Source organism: Apis laboriosa, unplaced genomic scaffold (assembly GCF_014066325.1).
Source record: "Apis laboriosa isolate Shangri-la unplaced genomic scaffold, ASM1406632v1 scaffold170_cov151, whole genome shotgun sequence".
Classification (NCBI taxonomy): Eukaryota; Metazoa; Arthropoda; class Insecta; order Hymenoptera; family Apidae; genus Apis; species Apis laboriosa.
Genome location: NW_025222134.1, coordinates 341,548 through 365,192, shown reverse-complemented (window position 1 = coordinate 365,192; position 23,645 = coordinate 341,548). Strand labels below are relative to the sequence as shown.

Genomic DNA, 23,645 nt, shown 5'->3' with positions numbered 1-23,645 from the left:
GTTTAACTTAGATATTCTTGACCGTTACTGCAAAAATTTCAATCAAATTATTTAATTTTAGAGTATTTTTAATTTTTTTATTCACCAACCAAATTCAAATCTAATCTAAATAATGATTAATTATTTAATTATCTATATCATTTAAGAATTATATATCAATCTTAATTCACAATCTTTTTGGTTCTCAATATTGAATATTATTAAATATAGCTATCTACGTTCTTAAAATTAAACCACAAGAAATTGAATTGTAATCCCACAATATCGAAACTCTGTCGTTGCTTCCTTCACTGAAAATTCAATGCTTCGTGCAATTGTTCGCACGCGTTAAAGCTACCGAGCGAAAACGTCAATTTTCCTGCACCAGTTATCGGCGTTCACCTTCGGCGATGGAGGACCATTGATTGGCACGAAAGGTATCCGTTCGTCACGACAGAGTGTGAAAAGCAAAAAAAGGAAAAGACACACTCGGGTGTTAGCGAAGACAGAATATGAAAGATGGTGTCAAGAAAAAATGAACAGAAATGGATATTCGATTTAACTTGACTGCGTAAGGGAAAAAAGAATTAATGGCACATGAATTTCGTTTGATAAAAAAATAATAAAACAAAACCTAAGAAAATGAAAGAAATATAGAAAGTAAAAGAAGTTCTTTTTCCATTATCAAGCTTATTATTAATCTTTTATTAATCTTGATATTTTTTTTATAATTGAATTAATTGGAATAATTACTAACTTTATATATTCAAATTCATTTTATAATTTAGACTATTCTATCTATCTATCTATCTATCTATTTTAATTATTATTTTTAAAAAACTTACTTAGAATTAGAATTCTTAAATATATTTAATATCTTCTAAACAGTAATTTTAAGGAACTCTCTCTGCTTCATGATTGAAAAATGAAAAAAAAAAAAGAGTTTAAAGAAAAAACTATAGTGTTGGTGAGATCGTCATGGAAAATTGGCCGTGCAATTTTGCTTAACACTGTCAATATAAACATACATGTCGGAATTAATGATACACCGTTTAGTTACGCGTCAGTTGATTTTCCCAGGGCACTGCTTTTGTGCCTAATATCAGATGAGGGAAGCAGCCTATGGGGCACTGTAACCCGCCTGCCCGTACTCTTCAATATGTCACTGTGGCTAATTTTAGGGGCACATCGTCGACCACCGACGACAAAGTCGATTTCTTTCAGTGGGTTCACATCCTGTGACCGATTTTCACTGGATTTATTTTGTTTCATTGGAGCACTTGAGAATTTTAGTTTCATTTTTTAAAATCAATAGTAATATGTCTCCTGGAATGATAATAAAATTGAAAATTTAAAAACTAATTATTTAATTTTAAAATTGTTGAACTGTTTGGATTTTAAGGTAGCTTTTATAATTTTATTTGTAGTTAATAATCTTAGTTATTTTATTCATAATTAATAATTTTTATTAAAAAATATTATAATTTTCAATTAACTAGATTAGATTAAGCTAATTTTTTTTATTAATTTTTTATAATTTATTTTTTTATAATGACCTTTTAAAAATTAATAATATTATAAATAATAATTGTGTATTTTATATTAATACAACATTAATATTAGAGTTAGTATACAACATATTAATATTAGAGTTAGTATACAATATGAATAAATTATAACATTGTAATAATAATATATATCTGTATAAAATAATACAAAAATAAAATATATTAAACATAATTGGTTAAAAAACTTATATAAAATTCCTTTAAAATGATTTTTATAACTATGTTCATAGTCATAATGTTATTTTAGATTAAAAATTTATATTTTAATTTTTTTCCAATAAATGCTTTAAAATCTTTTCATAAAAATTGCAGAAATTTGAAGTAAATTTAGATATTAAATTCATCATATCGAAAACAATCATGAAAATGATGACTATCAAAATGAAAATGATTGATTATCAAATAACAATGGAACAGATTCGAATGTATTGAATGAGTCAATATGTTACATAATTGTCAGATCAGTTAATTACCTCTCTCCAGGCAGTATCATTTCTATCTTGTTCCGTAATGAGATAATAAATGACAAAAGATGATTATCGATTTCCAAAATTAAAATAAAATTAAATGTTGATTCCGGATATATTTGCTGAAAATGGAAATTTAATCTAATAACATTTATCATTGATATCATGATATCATTTTTACTATTATCTGAATAATAATTTCTCAATAATTTTTATCTATTTATTTTTTGTTATTTTTACTATTCTAATTATGTTTTCTCATTCACAATTTCAAATTTTCATTTAAATAAATATTTCTTATTACTGAATCTTTAAATCGGAAAATATAAATAATATATGTTGAATTTGTACATTAACCTCTCTCTCATTTATTTAAAAATTATTTATAATTTTTAAGTAATAGAATATAAAAATCGACATTTTAAATAACTTTTACTTCACGAAAATATTAGATTCTCTTTTAAATTTGCGGAATAGAAAAATAGCACGATTAAAATTACAAAAATGATGTTATAACAATAGATATTAAGTAAGAGATATTCAGTATGAAGTACATCATTATCATTATATAATTTCGATTGCTTAAGAATACTTTTTTTTATTTTATTTTTGCATTCCGTGGATTCGAAATATTCGTGAAATGTTCAAATTTGTTATGGATTGATGTTAAAATATCAAAACCATCAAAATCAATGAGAGTAATTAATCTAAAAATTTATCTTATAAATATTATAATAAATATATAAATCTTAACATTTTTTTATTTCTCTATCTCTCAATTTCTAATTACATTGTCATCAAGTATAAAGCTTTCCAAATTTATTAAAATATAATAAATAATCTTTTTATTTAATACTTACCAATATTCTGAATCATTTCTCTAAACTTGGAAAACTTCTATAAATTTTGACATCTATGATTTCATAATTTTTTTCAATTCCATTTTTAAAATCTTTTAAATCTATTATTATTAATGCATTAAAAATTCTCTTTATCTCAATGTCAATTTCTTTTAACCACTTTATGAATCTTCAAATATCTGAATAATCTATAAACATACAATATACAATATATAATACATAATATATTAAAATTATAAATAAATAATATAAAAAAAATTAAAAATAAAATTCTCAAAATTTTCTCTCTAATTTTTATTATTATAAAGAATAATACTTTCAAAATTCATTAAGTAGAATTAAAGAATTTTCTATGTATTTAATGTTTTCGATTTTTTATAACCTAACCTAGCAAAAATGATTTGCACATTTATAGTAATGTAAACTGTATAGTAATGTAAACACAAAATTAATAAAGTAAATAAAATAGGTAAAACGCTGGTTATAGAAAGATCTCATCGATCGAAGAGGCAATTAATTACGGAAGATGATCAGTAATTAACAGTAACTGGTGCCGGATAATGTTCATACGGCACGTTGATACGGAATATACGACACGCAGCGGCTGTGACTGACTCTTTATGGTGGGGTATGCTCGTGACGTGAATTATTAGCCCTTCGGCCCTCGAGACAGCCACCGGGGGTAGGTTCATGAACGGGCGTGGCTTAGCCGACAGGCGTGGCCCGGACGCCACTCTCGAAAAACCACCAGTCACCCGCTCTTATGTACCATGGAGATACACGAGGAAATTGATTCTGTACAAATATTTTCTTTCTTACATGTATTCATCTCTTATAAAATAAAGATTTACCTGTTTATTTTTTAAGAATTAAAAAGACAATTGATATTATATGATATAACTTCTTCAAATTCTAAAAAAAAATTAAAGAAATTTAAGTTTAATATAATATTAATACCTAATTTAATTGATTATGCAAATCTTTAGAAATAACTTTTTATTAAGAAATATAAATATTTTATTAAGAATATTTGAATGTTTAATAGAAAAAGAAAGAAAAATATAAAAAAAAATATTATAAAATTTTTCCAAGAATTATTCTTATATTTTCTTTAGTTTTTGAAATTTTAAAAAATATTGAATGGAAAATAAATATTAAAGAAGAAATATCATATTATAGAATAATAAATTTTAATTTTTAACTTATTTGATTTTTCTTAACCTTTTTAAAAAGATTAGTAAGTTTTTCAAAAATTAATTTTATATTTGATAATTGGAAAAAATTTTAAAAATCTTAAAAATAACCTTTAATTTAAATCTCAATAGGCACTCTTTCAATCAAAAATTCATAAACAATTTAAAATAAAATCTTTTCCTGCAAAAGATCGTGATTTCCGTGTTTGACGAAATCATAGCAGAAGTTCTACTAGTTCAAGGTGGTTTCCAATATCTTGTACGGGACGAACAAGTTATACAAGAGGAGGAAGGGAGTTATGAGAATGGAGGAGAGAAACAGACGCAGAAAGAGACGGGTCGAAATGTTGGGAGGGAGATGAAGCTTCGCCATCCTCCCAAAGCTCTGTGCTCACGTTTGTACAGTGGTAATGGGCTGTCAGAAGCAGACGTTCGCTGCTCGTGCCTTATATACCAACACCATTACGCTGCTCTTGGGTCGGTTTCTATCGGCTTGCTCGTATTATCAACCCCTCTGATTGCGTTCTTCTCGTCTCTCCCTTCATTCCTCTCCTTCGTAGCCCACCCTTCGACCAACCGCTTCCTTCGATAACGTTTTCCCATCATTGTCTAACTATATATAAACTGTATTCTGAATTTGGAGAAGGATCCAAAATGGAGAACAGTTGGATAAATTTATACGTCTCTTTCTTCATATATTTTTTACCTTTTGAAAATAAAATTTTTTATTTTTATATCTTAAATTATTTTGTAAGTAATTAAATAAATTAATTAAAGTTCAAACAAAAAAATGATATATTTAATCATGATTATTAGAAATATTTTTAAACTCATATTATTAATTTTTAATATCTTTGAATGGATCAATATATAGTATTTTTCTTATCTAAATATTTGGCTTTCAATTATTTTGTTATACTTATTTTATATTTCATATATAATAAATATATATTGAATCTAAATTTAAGAAATTAGAAGAGATATCAAAAATAGATGTATAAAGACCAAATTTTAAAATCATATTTGTCAATATGTACATAATTTTAAGATTATAAAAAACCTTATTTACATATTTGATAAAAATTGGATCATTAGTCAAAACATTTCATTAAAAACACAATATTTTCCATTTGAAAAATTGTATTACAATAATTTTATTTAATTTTAAGTAATATGGATATATGATTGTAGTTATTTCTAATTTCATTTATTTTTTATTAATTCTTTCATTATATGAAAAATAGAAATTCTCACTTGAGAATTCGATTCATACCACGTGTTCATCGACCATCCCTCAATGTAGCTTTTCCTCCTACAATAATCAATACTGCGAGAGGTTTTCTGCACAGGACTGGTAGGTTGTTGGTCTAAATTTCAACATGGAAAACAATACGGATAAAAAAATACGAGTTCGTTAAAGCTCGTCCTTGAAAATTTTCCGCTTTCTATTCATTCATCCCATTGTCAATAATAAATTTTTTCAAACTTTTTATAAATTTCCGCAAAGTTTTTTTTTCTTTTTCAACAATTATCTTCCTGGAAATATTAAATTTTAGAATTAAACGTGCTTGTGAGAGATGAGACTTTAGATTATAGATTATATTAAAAAAAATATTAAAATCTTTATTTTTATTATTTTTCTATTTATTGAAAATTACGAAACTTTTAATATAATATTTATATTTCTAAAAACTCTTTAAGAAATAAATTAATAGATCTTAATTAATATTTTAACATTAAAATATTTGGTAAAATATTTTGAATATTTCTATTGAACATGAAACACTAATTATTTCTATATATATATATAACTTATAAGTATTATTTGTGTCAACAGTACCATCTAGTAATCACTATTGGAACTATTATTTACAATTTTATAACAGCGGGAATTTTTAAATTTTAATCTTTCAATCAATTTTTTATATTTTAATAAAAATTTTATTTTTTGAATATTATTTAAAATATTATATAATACTTTAATAAATCAATTAAAATTTTATAGTACATATTTATTTTGGATTTTTAAAGGATTCAAAATAAATCATAATAAATCATAAACTATAAATTTCATGATGGTATATCTTTTGTGCAAATACTAAATTAGCTACATCAACATTGCATTGTTTTTGTTTTCGATCCCAATTCAGTATTTATTTTTATTAAATAATTTGTGATTTCTATAGTGTATATAGATAATCAATAATAACAATTTTATAAATAATAATTATATAACTTAATTTAATTATGCGTTCAATAGTGATAATCATTTAATTGATTTTAGAAAACTTCAATAACATAACCATACAATATTGAAGAATCAATGTTCCATCAAATATTTTAATATATTTTCTTCTTGAAAATCGCTACTTCGTGTACGAAGAAAACTTGAACATGATTGGATAATTAAATGCTTTTGTTACGCAAGGTGCTCATCAATTTGACGCTTCTTGCTATAATTCTTGTTTTATTCTATTGTTATCAAACATCAAATGGTATACATTGGACATTGCACGGTGAACAAGAAAATGCATCGACTATTGAGTCGAGAAGTTCTACTGATGATACGATTACCACGTCAATGTTATTGTCAAATAAAAAGATTTATTATAATGTCTGGTGTATATTTACAAAAGTTGCTAGTAACTCTCCGATGAAACGAAAATTTAAGATTTTTGCAGAATCCTTATTGGAATTATCTTCTGTTGATATTGCATTTCATGTTATGACTGATAATGATAGCAAAAATATTGCTGAGAAAGTTTTGGGAAATATTCTCTCATCTACTGGAAAATTTATGAAAGTAAAAATGATTTTATTTAGAAGATTTTGAATTTTTGAATTTTTCAAAATTTAATTTATTTTATTATTATATTATTTTAGATACAATATTATGATGTACATGAGCTGGCATTACAATTGGAAGACATAGTGTCTGTTATGTCTCCACACTTTAGCAGCAAACCAGGAACTTATTATTCAGATGCATTATTTTTCCTATCTCTCGGTCTACATCGCATAGCTCCAATTGAACAAAATGTTGCAGCAATGTTTGATGCTGATACTAAGTTTCGTAAAGATATCAAGGAACTTTTTGAAGAATTTAATACTTTTGGAAATCAAGCATTATTTGGTCTGTCTCCAGAACTCACTCCAGTTTACAGACATGTTTTATATCTATATCGTAATAAACATCCTAATACATTATTTGGAGAACCTGCTAGTTCAGGTGGTTATCCTGGTTATAATAGTGGAATGGTACTTTTTAATCTTGATAAATTACGAAATTCTACAGTTTACGATAAAATTGTAAAAAAAGAAAGTGTAAATACAATGACTTCAAAATATCATTTCAAGGTAATGGATTTTTTTATATAATAAATATAACCTATATTTGATCTATATACTATGATAATATCAATTATAAATATATATTACAAAACTGTTGTATTTTCAACTTGTTTTTAGGGTCATTTAGGAGATCAAGATTTTTATACTCTTTTAGGCATGGAAAAACCCGAATTAATTCACACTATTGATTGTGGATGGAATAGACAATTATGTACATGGTGGAAAGACCGTGGATATGCGGATGTATTTGAGAATTATTCAAAATGTGATTCAGAAACAAAATTATGGCATGGAAATTGTAATACTCCTATACCTAATGATTAATATTAATATTATATATTATAATTATATTTTATGAATATAACAATATCTTATTAGAATGAAAGTTACAAACTATAATTATTGTTAATGCAATTATAAAAGTTTAAAAATGGTACTTGTTACCATTCTAACATATTTTTGGAGTCTGTGATTCTTTAATAGTAATACATATCTTCCCTTAGTGGCAATATTAAGTATATATATATATATATATATATATATATATTAATTAATAAATTTATTCGTTTTATTAAAACTATTTTTAGATATTAAACAATATATTATATATTTTATATATATATAAGATTTAAATTTAAATTGAACAAAAATTACCAAACATTATTTTTCAAAATTTTATACTAACTGTTAGATTTATGTTCTACAATATAATAAGTGCTATTTTTATACAAATATGAAAAATTATTAGAAAAAAAGTGAATTGTGTAATTTTAATTTTTTATGTATAACAATAACTTATATTTTATTTGCAAATAAAAATATTCAAAAAAGAAAAGTATATTCATCATTTTAATTGATGATTATATATGTTATCTTCTTTAAAATTATTTCTAAAGCAATTATTATTTAAATAAAAACCAACGATTTCTTTAAATTTTTAATGGAATTTAAATAACAACATATATAAATAAAGGTCGCCATAATATATTTTTACGCAAAAATAATAATATTAAATACAATATTAACACATCGTATGCTATTTACAGTATAGAATACACCCTTGATGATTACCACTTGCCATAAAAATATTTCTTTTTAAAGATCATAATTCATAAAATAAATATATATCTCAAATTTAAATATTAATAAGTAATCGTATTTTTTTTGTTGACTCTTCTGGACTATTATTAATATTATATTAACAAAATAATTTTTTCATATAATTGTTGAAATTAATATCATTATGAATTGCAAAAATATGTTTAATGAAATTTTTTTTTTTCTTAGTAACAATAAATGTTGCAAGTGCAAAAAAAATTAAAATTATTTAATAATTCTTCATTGTTTTATGTAAACACGAGATAAACAACGATTTCTTTAATTCTGTGAACACACATTCGAAATATATCATCATAATTATAATTATTTTCAACTTATATAACTGACCAGATTTTTTTCTCCTTCTCAAAACAAAAAAAAATTATCTTTCATAATTATACATAATATATCCTAACTGTATCTAAATTCGTTGTACGATATGTAAAATAAAAGATGTCACCTTTGGTCCCAGTGATAGAAACTTAATGTTAATCGTAAATAGGAAGTGTTAGTCAACATTGACTCAATCATTCAGACCTGATCTATTTCCGATTCATTTTCTATTTAGATTAGGACTGAATGGCTGATCGAACTAATAAAAGAAAAAAAAACTTAACAAAAATTGCGTAGACTGCGTCATACAATGAGCAACAATGTTTCGAAAACAAACCTAAATAGGTCCGTTGACTATTTGGACACGAAAATATTCTTCCTATCGCCTCAATGCGTAAACGATATTTACATTATCGATTTTTTTTATTGACAATTCTTCTTTTTGATTGTTCCGATTTTTTACACGCGATATTTACATGTGAACGAATAACATGTAACGAGTCGGTTTTTACATAAGTCAAACGAATTATTAATAGAATGATTTCGAAGAAATTATAGGTTGGATAATCGAGAAGAAGAATAAAAATAAGAAAGAAAAATAAATGATCATTCAATCGTGATCAAAAAATATATATATATATATATGATTCTTGTCCTCTTTTTTTGATAATTGCCAACCTTCTTTCTTTATCACTCAGACTATATGACATAAAGCACCAAAATATCTTTTTAAGAATGCCAGTTCTTCTCGGATATTATCCTCAGATAGGATCATTTTTTAACTTCTGAAAGTTAACATCTTTCCGTTGCCTGCAATTATAAATTTTTAAATTAAGCAAATATAAAAATAACAAGAATTTTGAATTTTTTAATTCATTTTTATGAAAAAAATTGAATTCGAAATAAACATTTTCTATTATTACAATACTAATTATTATTCGCATAATTATATACTTACACTCTTTAAATTTTCGCGACCACCAAAATTTCGAATCGATTCTAATAAAATGTCTCGCTGATCTATTTGAACGGGCATGGATTTCGGTCTCGCGCTTTTCAAAGTTACACCTGTTATCACCGGCATTGTAGGAGATCTCGGAATATCATTTGATGATTCCTTGGAAAATTCTTTAATATCATCTCTCTTTATTCCTATCTTTGTATCTTTTTTTATCACATGGACTTGTATTTTTTGATCTTGATCTTCTTCCGATTTTAAATTTGAAAATTTAAATCCTTTTACGACAGGCATTAGTTGATTTCCTTTCAAGTTTATGCCATTTCTGAAAATCAAATTATTTTGATTTTGTGTTGGATTGACTGCAATTGATGTAAAACTTTTAGGTTTTAAACTACTTTGGTAGACATTTGTTAAACATTGATTAAGATTATGCCCATTTTGCATGCTGCAATTATTTTGTTGAAATTCCGACCGTTGAATTATATTAGATTGTTTTGGCTTCGATTTAAGACAAACATCTTGACCAAATGCTTTCGTTAATTCTTTAAAATTCACTGGAGTGGTATCTATAACATTGTTATCTTGTTTATTCTCTGGAGAACTCTTTTTTAATTCTACTCCAGTTACAATTGGTTTATCATTAATAACTTTTGAGTTTGTGTCAATAATATTATTCGGCATTGATTTTTTAAAGCCTGAAGCTGTTGTATGAGTAATCAATTTTTTGACTAAATCATTCGGTTTATTTTTATCTGAAGTTGTAATCTCAAATTTATTTTTTTGCATTTTAAAAGTTTCACTATTAGAGGAAGTTTCTATCTCATCTTTAATATTATTTACATTAACAATTGTTTTGCTATTGGCTTGTTGCGTTCCAAATTTGTAATCTAAATCCATTTTTATCTGAACATTGGCACTCGGCCGTTCAGACCAACTACCTAAATTGATTGTAGGAGGTCCTGAATATATATAGCGTTTTGCATTCATTTTTGAATTCGTTTCTGATTCTATTTTTTTACTACTTGGTGCTGACTGAGATTCAGTCGGAACAACATTCGATTCTTTCGAATATTCGTTAGACATGATCTCGGTCCTTAAACAAATTAAAAAATTATTATTTAGATTTTAAAAAATTTATACTATGAGAGATTTAAAATTTACCTTTTTTCTTCAAATAATATTGTATTATTCGAATCTTTGGACACATTTTCCTCCGCCTGTTGAGCATTTTTCAACTGCGGCAAAATGCTTTTCAGCACCTAAAAAATATCATTTATTATGGTCACAAAAATAACAAAAAAAAAAAAATGTTTAAGCAAAAAATTAATTACCTGTAAAGACTGTAATTCTTTTTCTTTGGTAGGATTTTCTTGCCGCTTTAAAATATTATCCCGCCATTGCGAAAATTTTTCATTATTTTTAGGCATAGTTATGTTTAAATTATTAATGCTCATTGCCTTTTTCATTCCGGCATCATCCATTTCCGTATGTTTAACATTTTTAATATTTTTGTCTTCATACATATTTCCTTGAAAATTAGGTTTATCACATATAGATATATAACTTTTGGACCGCTGAATATTGCTTTTTTCGTTGCCATACTGCCACCTCTGCAAGGATTCCATTTGTATCTTTGGTTCCAGCTTTTTAATATTATTCAATTTATCATCTCCTGTAACTACTTTTTTTTTTCCTTGTAAAGTCCCTATATTGAATTCTTTCGAGTTTTTATTTTCATTCTCATCCAGATTACTCCTATTTCTAGATAAAGTTGCAAAAGATCTAATAAATTTATCATCAGAATTTTCTTGTCTAAACTGTTCTATTTCTTCGAATATATTCAAATTCTTCTGTTTACTGTATGTTGTAATAGTAAAATTTGATAGAGTGATATCTATAGGAGCAATTTTGGAAGTTGAAGAATTTGATATCTTTTTAGAGTCTACATCATTTACAGATTGGGGTAAAATACCTATCTTATTTTTTAATTCATAAATCACTTCTTTTTTAATATTTGACTCTGATTTTTGTTCTTTATTTGATTTTTCTTGTGAATTTGGCTTCTTAACTTCATTTTCCAATAATTGTTCCTTGTTTTTTTGTCTTTCTTTTTTTCCTATAATGTTTTTTAGATTTTTGTTTTTTGAAGTTTGAATTGTTTCTTCTGTTTTTGTATCTATTAAAGACTCGGATATAGGAGTGATTGCTTCAAAATTATCAAAAATTGGAGATGCATTGTCTCTAAAGGCACTTGGAGGAGCTGGAAGTTGATACTCCCATTCAACGATGGATAAATCTTCTTCAAGTGTTGATACATAATCTGACGTATCCTGTTGTGAATTTATAGTTAAATTTGGACTGGTATTCATATTTAAATCATTAGGATATTCAGCATTCTTTTTATTTTTCTGTTCTGTTTCTTTGGAAATATCCTTTGACTTTAATTTAGTTTTTGCTGGAGCAACTATTTCATCGGATGATGAAACAGAATTGGATAAAGTATCAAATACTTTTTGGAGCAGGACATCAGTCTCTGAGAGATCTATATCTGTAATTTAATATTTTAATAAATAAGATAAATGTTTATGTTATATGAAATTGCTTAAAAAAAAAAAAGAAATTTAAAATTTAAAAAATAGTTAAAACAAACCAATTATGAAACCACAAACTAAGAATTTTATGAAAATTTAATTATTATTTTAAATTTTTAAATTCCATTTTTTAAATTCCATCACCTTTTTTCCTAAGATATCAAACAATTCTTCAAACTATTAATTGTATTAAACATATTTACATATTAGGAGTTAATTGCTTCAAATTATTTCTAATATTTTTATTTTCTAAAACCATCATTTATCTTCGGATTACGATGATCGGATTATTTTCTGGCGTTTTACAGTCAATTCATGCTGATTTTTTCAAAATTTTATCGTATGTAAAAGCGAATGAAATACAAAGAAAATTCATTTAAAATTGATGAGAATAGATAAGACTTATCAAAAAAAAAAAAAAAAAATTATTAAGCAGACAATGCTATATATTTAGATCAGATTTGATCCAGTCATCGTTATCTGAAGATTAAATTTCATTTTTTTTATTACATTTAAAATGATTCAAGCATAGACAATAGCTTAAATACAATAGCTTATGCAAGTGAAAATTAAATGATTATTCCCATATAAATATTAGTGATATGCAACATGCACCTGATGAACCCACTGTTATACAGGATTTTTCTTCATCCACATCTTTGGAATCAGTATTTTTCTTCGTCTTCGGTAATTGTGCAAAATTTTTGTCGACTTCTCTCGATTGATCAGGCAGCAGAATAGATGTCACATTCAGATTCAAAGCAAATGTAATATCCTCTGCATGAGATGTTAAATGTCTTTTTTGCTTTTCCAATGAATTTACTTCAAAATCATTTGACTTTGATGCTGTCCGAGGTAGTTTGGCTTTTTTTGGATCTTTTAAATATTCCCCTTCTTTAGTTTGTGTAATCATATCATTGATATATAATTTATTCAAATGATTGCATTTTGGCATTGTAGAAATTACAGCACAGAGTTTTTTCTCTTGACCAGAAGTACTCTTAATTGACATTAAATCACTGCTTGTCAATATAGAATCTCTATTTAAAGAATTTTCTATATTTTCTTTATTTATATTTATATTCAATTTTTGTTTATGATCAGTTCTATTATCATTATTATCATCATCATCATCATCATTTTTTATATTTGTAGATTTAAAATCATATTTTTGCAAAATTTCTGAATTATAATCGAAATTTGCTTCACTTTCGCCAGCAGGTGTCATGAATACTTTTTTTTCATTAGTAAAGTAATTACAAGAGACTTCCAATTTCTCTTCACATCCTACAGAATTTTTTTTGCTAGATCCATCGCTGTCAGTATAATTCTTTGCATCAGTGACATACGAATTCGCGTCAGTTAAACTTTCAATGTTGGATTGTGCAGAATCATTTGATAAGTAGTCTATATTATTATTATTAGAATTTGAGCTGAGGGTTCTACTCAATGGGGAAGGTGATATTAACTTGCGTTTTGCAACCTCGGGCCATATTGTAGTGGTATTTCTAGGCTTAGGATGTGGAACAGATACTGCAACTATACTCAGAAGGAAAGAAAAAAAAAGAGGCCATCACCAATGAATCTAGTTAGCAAGCAGATAAATACAAATCATTTTTAAGAAAGAAAATTTATGTGCATTGAAAAACAAAATGCAAAAGTGTTCTAAGCATGCAAAATTAAATGTTTTTTGAACAGTAATATATATACTATATTATTATATAATTAATATTTTATATTATTATATAAAAATTTAATTAATTAAATTTATATAATCTTACATAGTAATAAAAATAGAATAAAATAAATAATAATTTGGATATATTATAGTATCATAGTATCATCATAGTCATCAATTTATTTTTGCAATCTATTTTAAAAAATATTAATTAGAAATTATAAAAAATTAATATGAAAATTTCCAAGCTAGAAAGAAAAATTTTTCACTAAAATAAATATTGATTTAATAATAAAACAGCATTTAAACAAATTCTCCAACTCTACTTTCTAATATTGAATTCAATTGAACCAAAAATCTATTCCAATTTTCAGTGGACTCTTCTCGACTGACTAAACCTGGTGGAGGTGGTTCCAAGATACTCAGCTTTTTCTCAGATTCTAAATTACATTCATTATGATGAATAATAGGCAAAGAGGGCAATTTATCAATATTATTAGGAACATCTATATTTGTTACTGAAATATCTAATGGTTTTGTAGAAATTGCAAATATCTGTAAATTACTCAATGGAGGTGGTGAAAGATTGGATTTGTGATTATCTATTATTGAATTTTCGAATATATCTGTATCAAAACTAGAGGAAATTGAATCATTGTAACATTTTGTCGTACTAACATTTCCCAATCTTGGCTGTTTATTGTCCATTAATTCAAAAACATTTTTTCGAGTACAAAAACTTCTGGAATTCGATAATTTTGGTTTTTCAAAATTATTTATTATTTTCGTCTCTCGTAATTTATAACCGATTTGAAAACTCAAACTATGCTTCAATTCTTTAGATTGACATTTTTCATTATAAATACAATTATTCTTATTCAGTCTGAAATTGAATTTATTTTCCAAAACACCAGACTCAGATATATTTTCAATATTCTTTTCTATATTGTCTAAGTTAACTAAAGTTTGCGTTTTAATTAATCTATTCTGGGATTTAAACGAATTTTGATTCAAAATGTCCTTACTACCTGAATAACTGTATACTTTTTTGGTTAATTGTCTAGCTTTAGAGTTTACAATATTGGAACAAGCAAAACTCTGTGACTTTTCTAATTTGGATTGTGATTTGTAATGATTATTTTTTGATTTTAAAAAGTTAACTTTGGGTTTGATTGACCAATTTTCAAAAGAATAATTGAGATCATCAGAAATTTTAATCCTTTGATCTGCATTATAATCTTGAATTTTTGATTGTAATTTAATTTTTTCTAAATCAAAAAGATTAGTATGTTTCTTTATAAAATTACTTCTTTCTCCTACAGTTTCAAAACTGTTCATAGGCATAAAACTATAGGAAGGAAGATTGTTGTCTATATTATCGCAGCTATGCACTAGCTTACCTCTCTTTCGCAGTACTCTAGCATCTAGAGGAGCATCTTCTATTGGTGCAGGGTATTTTGACTCCGTGCTGGGTAACTTAACATTTATAGAACCAGATCTATGACACGATTCAAGATCAGATTTGCCGCTCTTTGATTCTAATTCCACTTTTGTAGTATCAGATTTTATAAAATCAATACTCGAAGACAATATTGAGCTAACAGTTGTTATTCCAATATCTGAGTTGGCTTTTGGACGTTCTTCTATATCTGAATTTGCTTTAGATGGAATACCGATGTCAGAAGGAGGTTTAGAAGGATCCATATCTGATGTTAAGGATTCTTCAGAGTCAACTATACGTTCTAATGCTTGAGTAGAAATCGCTGACGATAAAGGTCTAGTTACTGGCGGAGGAGGTGCAACTCTTTTTTTTCGTAATCCTATATAAAAGTTCAAAAAAAATTCTATTCATTATAAAAGTTAAAATAAAAAAAGATAAAAATAAATAAAAATAAAATTTAATATATATTTTAATAAATGAAAAAAAACAATTATTTTAATTTGAATGAAATATTTTTACTTGAGAGATTATTTTAAATTATATTTTTCTATAAAATATATTTTTAGAATCAAAATTTAAAAAAAATTTTTAATTTACTAGAATGATTATAAAAAAAGAGATTATTCATTCCTAAAATAATATAAGAAAAATTTACACCTGTAGAATTCAATGAAGTATTGCTAATGCCATGACTAAGTGTACCAGGTACAGAAGCCAAATTATTCAGGCTTTTACTGGACTGTGACGTTTGAGCTAATTTCCGGGACATTTCAAAAGGAACTTTGTTCCTTCTGGGCAATGTTTCTGGAAGTCTTCCCGCGGAATCTGGATTATCACTTAACACAGAAGCTTCATGATAACCAGAGCTATCGCTGCTATTTCGACTGTGGCTAATCATCACTTTATCTTTGCTAGAATCTCCAGAATTTTCTTCAATATCCTAAAACAATTAACATTATTTATGTCAAAAAATGCCAGTTTTTAATACATTTATTAATAAAATTTTTTGAACTTTATAGTATATATAAATAAATAAAAATTATACATATAATACTTATAATATACACATGTAATAAAAACTATATCTATAGTAATAAAGAAAAATTACTATATTAGTATATATATATATATATATATTGTAGAAAAATTACTAACGTTTTTAATATCTGCTTGAGCTTGAATAGGCGGCTTTGGAGCTGGTCTCCGTTTTCTTTGAGGTCTAGTAGGTGCTTGTAGAGGACTCGTACTTCTTCCAGTTTCGTCACTTCTTGCTGGTGACGCACTACGTTCACCAAGACTATCTGTACTTAAGGAACCTTCTTTGGATTTTTTGAATACAAATCCAAAGACACCTTGTTTTGCCTGCTGCCTACGTCGCTCTTCTTGTCTTTGAAGAGCCATTATATCCTGAGTGCTAAGAGCTGAGCCTAGTGTCCTGCCTTGTCTAGCATACAGGGTAACTTCCTGTAAGTGGTAATCCTGCAGTGACAATGATAAGTCCAATGTTTCCAAGCTTGCTGTAAAAGAATATCAATTTTTAATATTTTAATTTTTTTTAAAATTCTAAATTTTAAGATTATTTCTATGTGAATATAAACTTTTTTTAATAAATAATAATCTTTAATATAATTTAAACTTCATTTAGAGAAAAGAAGATATTTTGATTAATTTATTTTTATTAAAATAAAACTTTTCATTAAATCAAACTTTCCTTAAAGAAAATACCTTTGTTTAATTTTATTGAAGTTCAAATCAAATTGGAATCTTCGTTTAATAAAGAAATCTATATTGAAAAATAGAATAAATACAGTACCTCACAATAAGAATACAGATCAACTATTCTCCAAAATGGATCAAAATCCTTTAGATATAAGAATCAATCTCCCCAAAAAGTGAATTCCAATTGAGGTACGGTTTAAAAGCGCAAAAAGAGATTATTATAGATCCAAGGGATCGGTAACAAGTGTAAGGAAACATCGGTTTCTGCGAGGACAAGCACCCAAAGAGCAATGCGTACGCACGCTTAACGACTAGGAGTAACAAGTGGAAGAGCCGGCCGGTAACCTTGCGATAGCGATCTTAACACAACTGGCTTGGTGTAACTAGCTAACTGAAATATCTCGTGCACCAACGTGAGATATATAATCGAGGAGATCCCACTAGTATTCATAGTATTGGAAATAGGCTATAGAGGATGGTCGAGTCATCTACTAGTAAATCTAGTTATAGTCGAACATAGTAGGATATTTTCGATATTCATCTACACGGTGATTTATATGAAATTTTCATTTTCAAGTGATATTAAATTATTTACTAAAATTATAGTATAATTATTATTATAATAAATAAAAATAAAAGTTTAAAAGAAAACATTGTAATTTTTTTTTATTAATTTGTTATCTATTAGTCCTGTTATTTTATTAGAAGTTATTTATTTTAACTTTTCAATATTGGGCATTGGAAAATATATAAAATTAATTTAAAACTAATTTTTTGATAAATTTTTTTTTAAATTATAAAATATATATTATGTAAATCAAAATTACAATAAATTTCTCATAAAGAAATGAAGAAAACTTGTTCTGAACTTATGAGTTAAATCAGCAATGATTAAAAAAATATCTTCCATAGTTTCTTTATAAGTTATAATAAGAAAAAAATTAAAAATATATCTTATTACATTTTGTTGAAAATATTTTTATCCATCTAAAAAGGAATATAGATTTCTAAGAAAATTGGATTGAAATTTCATGTTACATACATGTATATATGTACACATATATTTATATAGACGTGATCCGAATGGCTTCAGAAGCCATATTGATCCGAGCAAATCTAACTGAAGTATGCAGTTATTAACATTTCTGCTTATAAATTTTATTCCAAATTAATGTGCACATTAATCACACACATAAAAATAGTAGTATAATACAATTTAATTAAAAATCTATTTTAATTGTTATTTTCCAACAAATATCCGTCATTCGTTTACACAATTTTATCAAATAGTTCTTCGTTGTGTGAATCAAATAATAAATCTGTTTTCTTTTTCTTAAAATCTTATGTCAACATTTTAATTGCTTAATATAGTTCGTCGCTAGTTTATTTAATTTTTTAATTTCTAACAGGTTTTGAGTCAATGTTTTCACTTCTTTTATTAATGTTTCAAACAAGATTTTAGAATTTTTAATGATATCTTTGAGAATTTTATCTTTGTTATTCTACTTCTATTTTTTTTTCTTTTTCTTTTTTATGACTTTTTTTTTAATCACATAAAAATTAAATTATTTACCTGGGTGACGCAGTTCATATTTGTTCTTATCTAGATCTTTTTCACGACATACTTCTTCCAAGATCTCACCTAAGTTCATCTTGGGACTGACTCTCGATACATACAATTGATTTCTTGGTAAATGTACCTACAATAATTGCACAATCATGATTTTTCCAGCACGTTACTTGATAAACTATCGTATATATATAAAAATAGATATTAAAAATGGTGATAAAACTAGAACGTCTAAAGTTTCCACTTTATAAGGAAATGTTTACGGAATATTTTGAGTTTAAATATTATTTCTAACGCAACAAATATATGCGATATATATATTTTTTGTATTCTCATATTTTTACCTGTAACCTGAAAGTAGTTTCAAACGGTTGATTAACTTGTTTCGCTTTTCTTGGTACCAAAGTCCCCTGTTTAGGTAATAATTTTACCTGGAACATTAAACATAAAATAATTTTTATGTTTAAATATTTATTTTTGGTAAAATAATTTTCAATATATTTGATACTTTATAATAAATGATTCTGCTGAAAATTACGATTGAAATAAAATATGAAAATTATTCAATTTGAAAAGCATAGCAAAAATAGCCAAGATCTTGAAAAAAATTAGACATGTATAACAAAATAATTCAAATTAAATACGATGTGATTAGAAAAGATTAAAAGCATTCTTTTATAAGAATTAAAAATTTCTATACTCATGAATTCATGGAATTCTTCAAGGAATTCGTGGAATTTTTTATTTCTTTATTTATAATTCTTCATTTTTCTAAATAGAAAAAAGATGGAGAAACAGTATTTTCTTTTTCCTAATTTTCTATTCGAATTCTTTAAAAAAATTCTTTAATTAAAATTTCTAAAAGAAAACTTTTTTCAATATCTTTTAATTATTCAATAATAATTTTCAACAATTTTTCATTAACATTTTTCATCAACATTTTTTTTAATTTTCATCAATATCATATTTAAAAAAATTTTCTATGAATTAGAGTATGAGTTATTTCCTCTTTTATTATTATTTTTAATTACAAAAAATGAAATACTTTTTATTATAAACGATGATGAAATTTGTTTGTTCAAGCTATTATTTTTTTTCAAGAATTTTGATTATTATTCTTGTTTTCTAAAAAAAAAAAAAGATTTAATTAGAGTAAAATAATTTCAATAACTTTAAATTAAATTTTTTTTTTAATTTTTATCAAAGTTTTCACTAAGAATAATGAAAATCATAATTAAATATCTATTCTAAATATTTCAATCATTTCTTTAAAATATAAAATAATATTAATATAAATATATTATTTAAAAAAACAAGAAAAAGAATATAATAGGAATTATTTAAAATGAATATTATTTTGCTTATTTTTGCATCTATAAAAAAAAAAAAAGAGTAATTATGGTATATGCATGTGGTATGATATATGCACATATATTCATTTCATAATGTGTACATATAATACCTGAAGTGCATCCAACGCACCAATTGGTGTATTGGGTTGATGAGATAAAACCATCCCACGTTCTCCAATCGCTTGTAGAGTATAGTTGGAAGCTGTCAATTTGTGAGCCGTGGCGATTTGCACAAGGAGATCCATCATCGGCGTACTGCAAATAGAAAAAATTAAGGAAAATAATTAGAATTCGTTCATGGAAATCTGGGCACCGAAAATAGATCTTCATGCCATATGTTATAATGTTTTACAACACATTGCATTAATACTTCTGAAAAATCAAATCCCTGAACTATAAATATTTTGCGCCATGAAAAACGTAAAAAGTTAAATTCGAAATTATTATTCATAAAACAATTTTATTAATTAAACTAAATATATTGTATATATTTATTAATTAAAAAAATTTAATCTTTTTATTCGTTACCATTTCCATGAAACAAATTTATAGAAATTTATAGAATTATATATTTATAGAAAGTAGAATTTATAGAAAGTAGAAAAAATTCTATTCAAAGAAAAAATTTGTTAGAAATCAATAAAAAAAGAAAGAGAGAGAGAGAGAGAGAGAACTATTTGTAATTAAAAAGCATTGATAATTTTCTAATGAAGATTGCACTTACACTTTAAAAATTTTTTTCTAACATCATTTTTATCTATAATCATCAAATAATCAATCAGTATAAATATAAATATAAATAAATAAATATAAATCAGTATATTAATATTAAATATAAATATAATCAGTATAAAATAAAAAATAAATGATTATAATATTGTAAATATTGTCCTACAATTCATTTTATGATTGAATTGTGATTACTTTCATTAACTTTCAGAAACATTAATATAATAATATCATTAATATAAAAATTACTGATTGTGCGATAAGAATTCTGATTATCGCTAAAATCTTTTCAGCCTTTTAAAACTAAAGATATCAAAAATACTTTTTTTTTTTTTATTAAATGTTCATCTTAATTTATGTATTTCACACTTCATTTATGTATTTTTTAATGGTTAAATCTAGTTGATTCATCAATCAGGCGATAACAATAATTAGAAAATAAAAATAAAGCTGGATTTACTGATAGAAATCATTTTAAAAGTATTCCATGGCCGTATTGTAAGAATTTATAGAGTAGATTAAATATGTATACCTTCTCTGTACCGTGACTCTTTGCATTTGAAGATGATGTTCCCGAGGTAACTGGACCAGAAGCTCCATACTACCGGCCAGCATGTCTGCTGGTGTGTCTTCGGTCACAGTTAAAACCATTCTGGATGGCCTTTCCTCTCTAATTCTAAAAATTAAGAAAGAAAATTTTTCATTAAAAAAATATTTAATCAACTTAATAAGAATAAGAATAAGAATAAGAAAGAAATATTGTTATAGAAAAATTAAAATAAAATTAGAATAAAATTGATAAATAAATCTCAATCAATGCTTTGATATATCAATTTTTATGTTTCTTTGATTCCTAAAATCGATCTTTTACAGATGTTTTACGAGTATGTTAACATTATATAAGTATTATTTATAAAATAATTATATATTATTATTGTATTATTATTGTATTATTATTGTATTTCAATCCTATTTTATGAATTAATACCGCATAGCTTTTTAGAAATATTATTTAGCATGCATATCTATTATATCTTTGTGTTATATACTTTTTGTTCTCATAAATATACAAATCATTAGGTTTACATTTTAATGTATCATTTATATGACAATTTCAGCAAGCAATAATTCTGCAAACAATTTTGATGACGATTTCTTAACATTTCTCAATGTATACGAAATGAAAGCGTACATTAAAACAAACGTGACACAAATTCTCTATGGCTTCCGCAAACATACATCGATTACACTTTTATGTTTCCATGTCACGCAATTATTCAATGTCAATCGTTATCATCCGTGGCCGTTTCAAAACATGGCTGAATTAATCTCGATGATTTTATCGAAAAAGAACTGAATTTGTTCATGGAACGAACAATGAATTATCTGACTGTTAAATGCCTTAAATATACCTTAAATACAACGTTAAAATCTGTATATTTCAAATAATCACGGTAAATCTGATAATTTAATTTTTCAATAAGATTTATAAATCTTATTGATTGGCAAATGAGCAATCAATTAAAAGAGTAATTTTATTTTGCTTTTAAATAGTTTAAATCAATGTAATATAATTTTTTATGTTTTCACGCTGTTATTTTAATTTTTAGGAACTATATTATTTTGATGTCATAGTACTTCAATATTAACTTAAATACTTTACAATAGTAACTTAAATAATTCAGTATTTTATTTGATACTTATTCATCATATTTATCATAGTCTTTAGATATTTTCTTGGTATTTCAATAATTATAAAGATGTTACACATATACATGTATAACATATATATTTATATATATACACATATATAACATCTGTAACTAAAAAAGTTAAATTATCAATGTTAATGGATATCTAAGTAACGTATATTGGAACGCGTGTAAAATGATATAGTGGAACGGTGACACTTGGAAGACGAAACACGTGATAAAAAGAAAAGTATCGTTTCCTATAACGCAATCTATCCTATCAGTCTCTTGTGTCAAATAAAGCAGACAGAGATCGATTACCATTTATCCGACTTGTCAGGAATAGATATACAGGAACGTTTAATGTGATACTTGTAGCCCAATTCATACTTTATATTGTATATATATCATGTCTGCATTTCTCTGAAAATGAATGCAATTTCATACTGTGATTAATATAATATTTTTTTTTTGTAATTTTAAACAATTATCTTACAATGTATTAATATAAAATAATATCTACTCTTTTACCATTCCATTTAGTAGATTTAAATAGATTATATTGAAATGTTATACAAAAGATGATAACATAAAATTCTGAATGAATCTTATTTTGAAGTCGCAGAGGAAAACATGGTTTCATCAGTGATTTCATAACTGACTCTCTCGCACACTATTGCGACATTTGCCAATTGAATGAACGTGACTGTTGGCCGTTGAAAGGAAAACGACTACTTGGAGTCGTTTAAAATTCCTTTACAATGTCAGGTTTTCGAATACAAAGTAAATAGAACTATTAAATTAAAAAATACCTTTCATTTAAACTGACAATCTTTGAATCATATTTCAATGTTTCATTAACATAGCAAAATATTTTCATAATATTAATTATAAACGTTTAAACAAAAAGTGAAGAGTAATATTTTTCTATAATGCAGTTTATAAGAAAACTGAACTTAAAATTTTTTGATACAGCAGATTAACTGTATCTGTCTGCTATTATTATAATGATTTGGCTAAAATGAAAGAAATTCCATAATTTTAATTTAATTTTCTCGGAAAAA

The 23,645-nt window shown here is 25.3% G+C and overlaps 2 protein-coding genes across 5 annotated transcripts in view; one reads left to right on the top strand and one right to left on the bottom strand.

The window, feature by feature from the left end:
• Positions 1–6,237: 6,237 nt before the first annotated feature.
• Positions 6,238–7,942, top strand: LOC122711485 (xyloside xylosyltransferase 1). Its single transcript, XM_043930293.1, has 3 exons — positions 6,238–6,870; positions 6,951–7,424; positions 7,536–7,942. Exons 1-3 carry the CDS (start codon positions 6,478–6,480, stop codon positions 7,740–7,742), a joined length of 1,074 nt encoding a protein of 357 aa, XP_043786228.1. The 5' UTR covers positions 6,238–6,477; the 3' UTR covers positions 7,743–7,942.
• Positions 7,943–8,634: 692 nt separating this feature from the next.
• LOC122711517 (cordon-bleu protein-like 1) overlaps positions 8,635–23,645 on the bottom strand; it is a 64,540-nt gene continuing 49,529 nt past the window's right edge. For 3 of the 4 annotated variants that reach the window (XM_043930344.1, XM_043930346.1, XM_043930345.1), the window contains 12 exons: positions 21,423–21,566; positions 20,272–20,416; positions 19,154–19,240; positions 18,813–18,939; positions 16,676–17,037; positions 16,178–16,460; positions 15,480–15,899; positions 13,017–13,940; positions 11,142–12,358; positions 10,972–11,069; positions 9,808–10,903; positions 8,635–9,659 (listed from right to left, as the gene is read on the bottom strand). In XM_043930344.1, the coding sequence (XP_043786279.1) occupies positions 9,642–9,659; positions 9,808–10,903; positions 10,972–11,069; positions 11,142–12,358; positions 13,017–13,940; positions 15,480–15,899; positions 16,178–16,460; positions 16,676–17,037; positions 18,813–18,939; positions 19,154–19,240; positions 20,272–20,416; positions 21,423–21,566 (4,921 nt within the window). In that variant the 3' untranslated portion in view covers positions 8,635–9,641. The remainder of the gene's footprint in view (positions 9,660–9,807; positions 10,904–10,971; positions 11,070–11,141; positions 12,359–13,016; positions 13,941–15,479; positions 15,900–16,177; positions 16,461–16,675; positions 17,038–18,812; positions 18,940–19,153; positions 19,241–20,271; positions 20,417–21,422; positions 21,567–23,645) is intronic. The other variant, XM_043930347.1, reaches the window with a different exon arrangement.

Coding starts and splice junctions, on each gene's coding strand:
- LOC122711485 (XM_043930293.1), top strand. CDS start 6,478: ATGCTTTTGTTACGCAAGGTGCTCATCAATTTGACGCTTCTTGCTATA. Junction 6,871..6,950: donor CTACTGGAAAATTTATGAAA/GTAAAAATGATT, acceptor ATATTATTTTAG/ATACAATATTATGATGTACA. Junction 7,425..7,535: donor CTTCAAAATATCATTTCAAG/GTAATGGATTTT, acceptor ACTTGTTTTTAG/GGTCATTTAGGAGATCAAGA.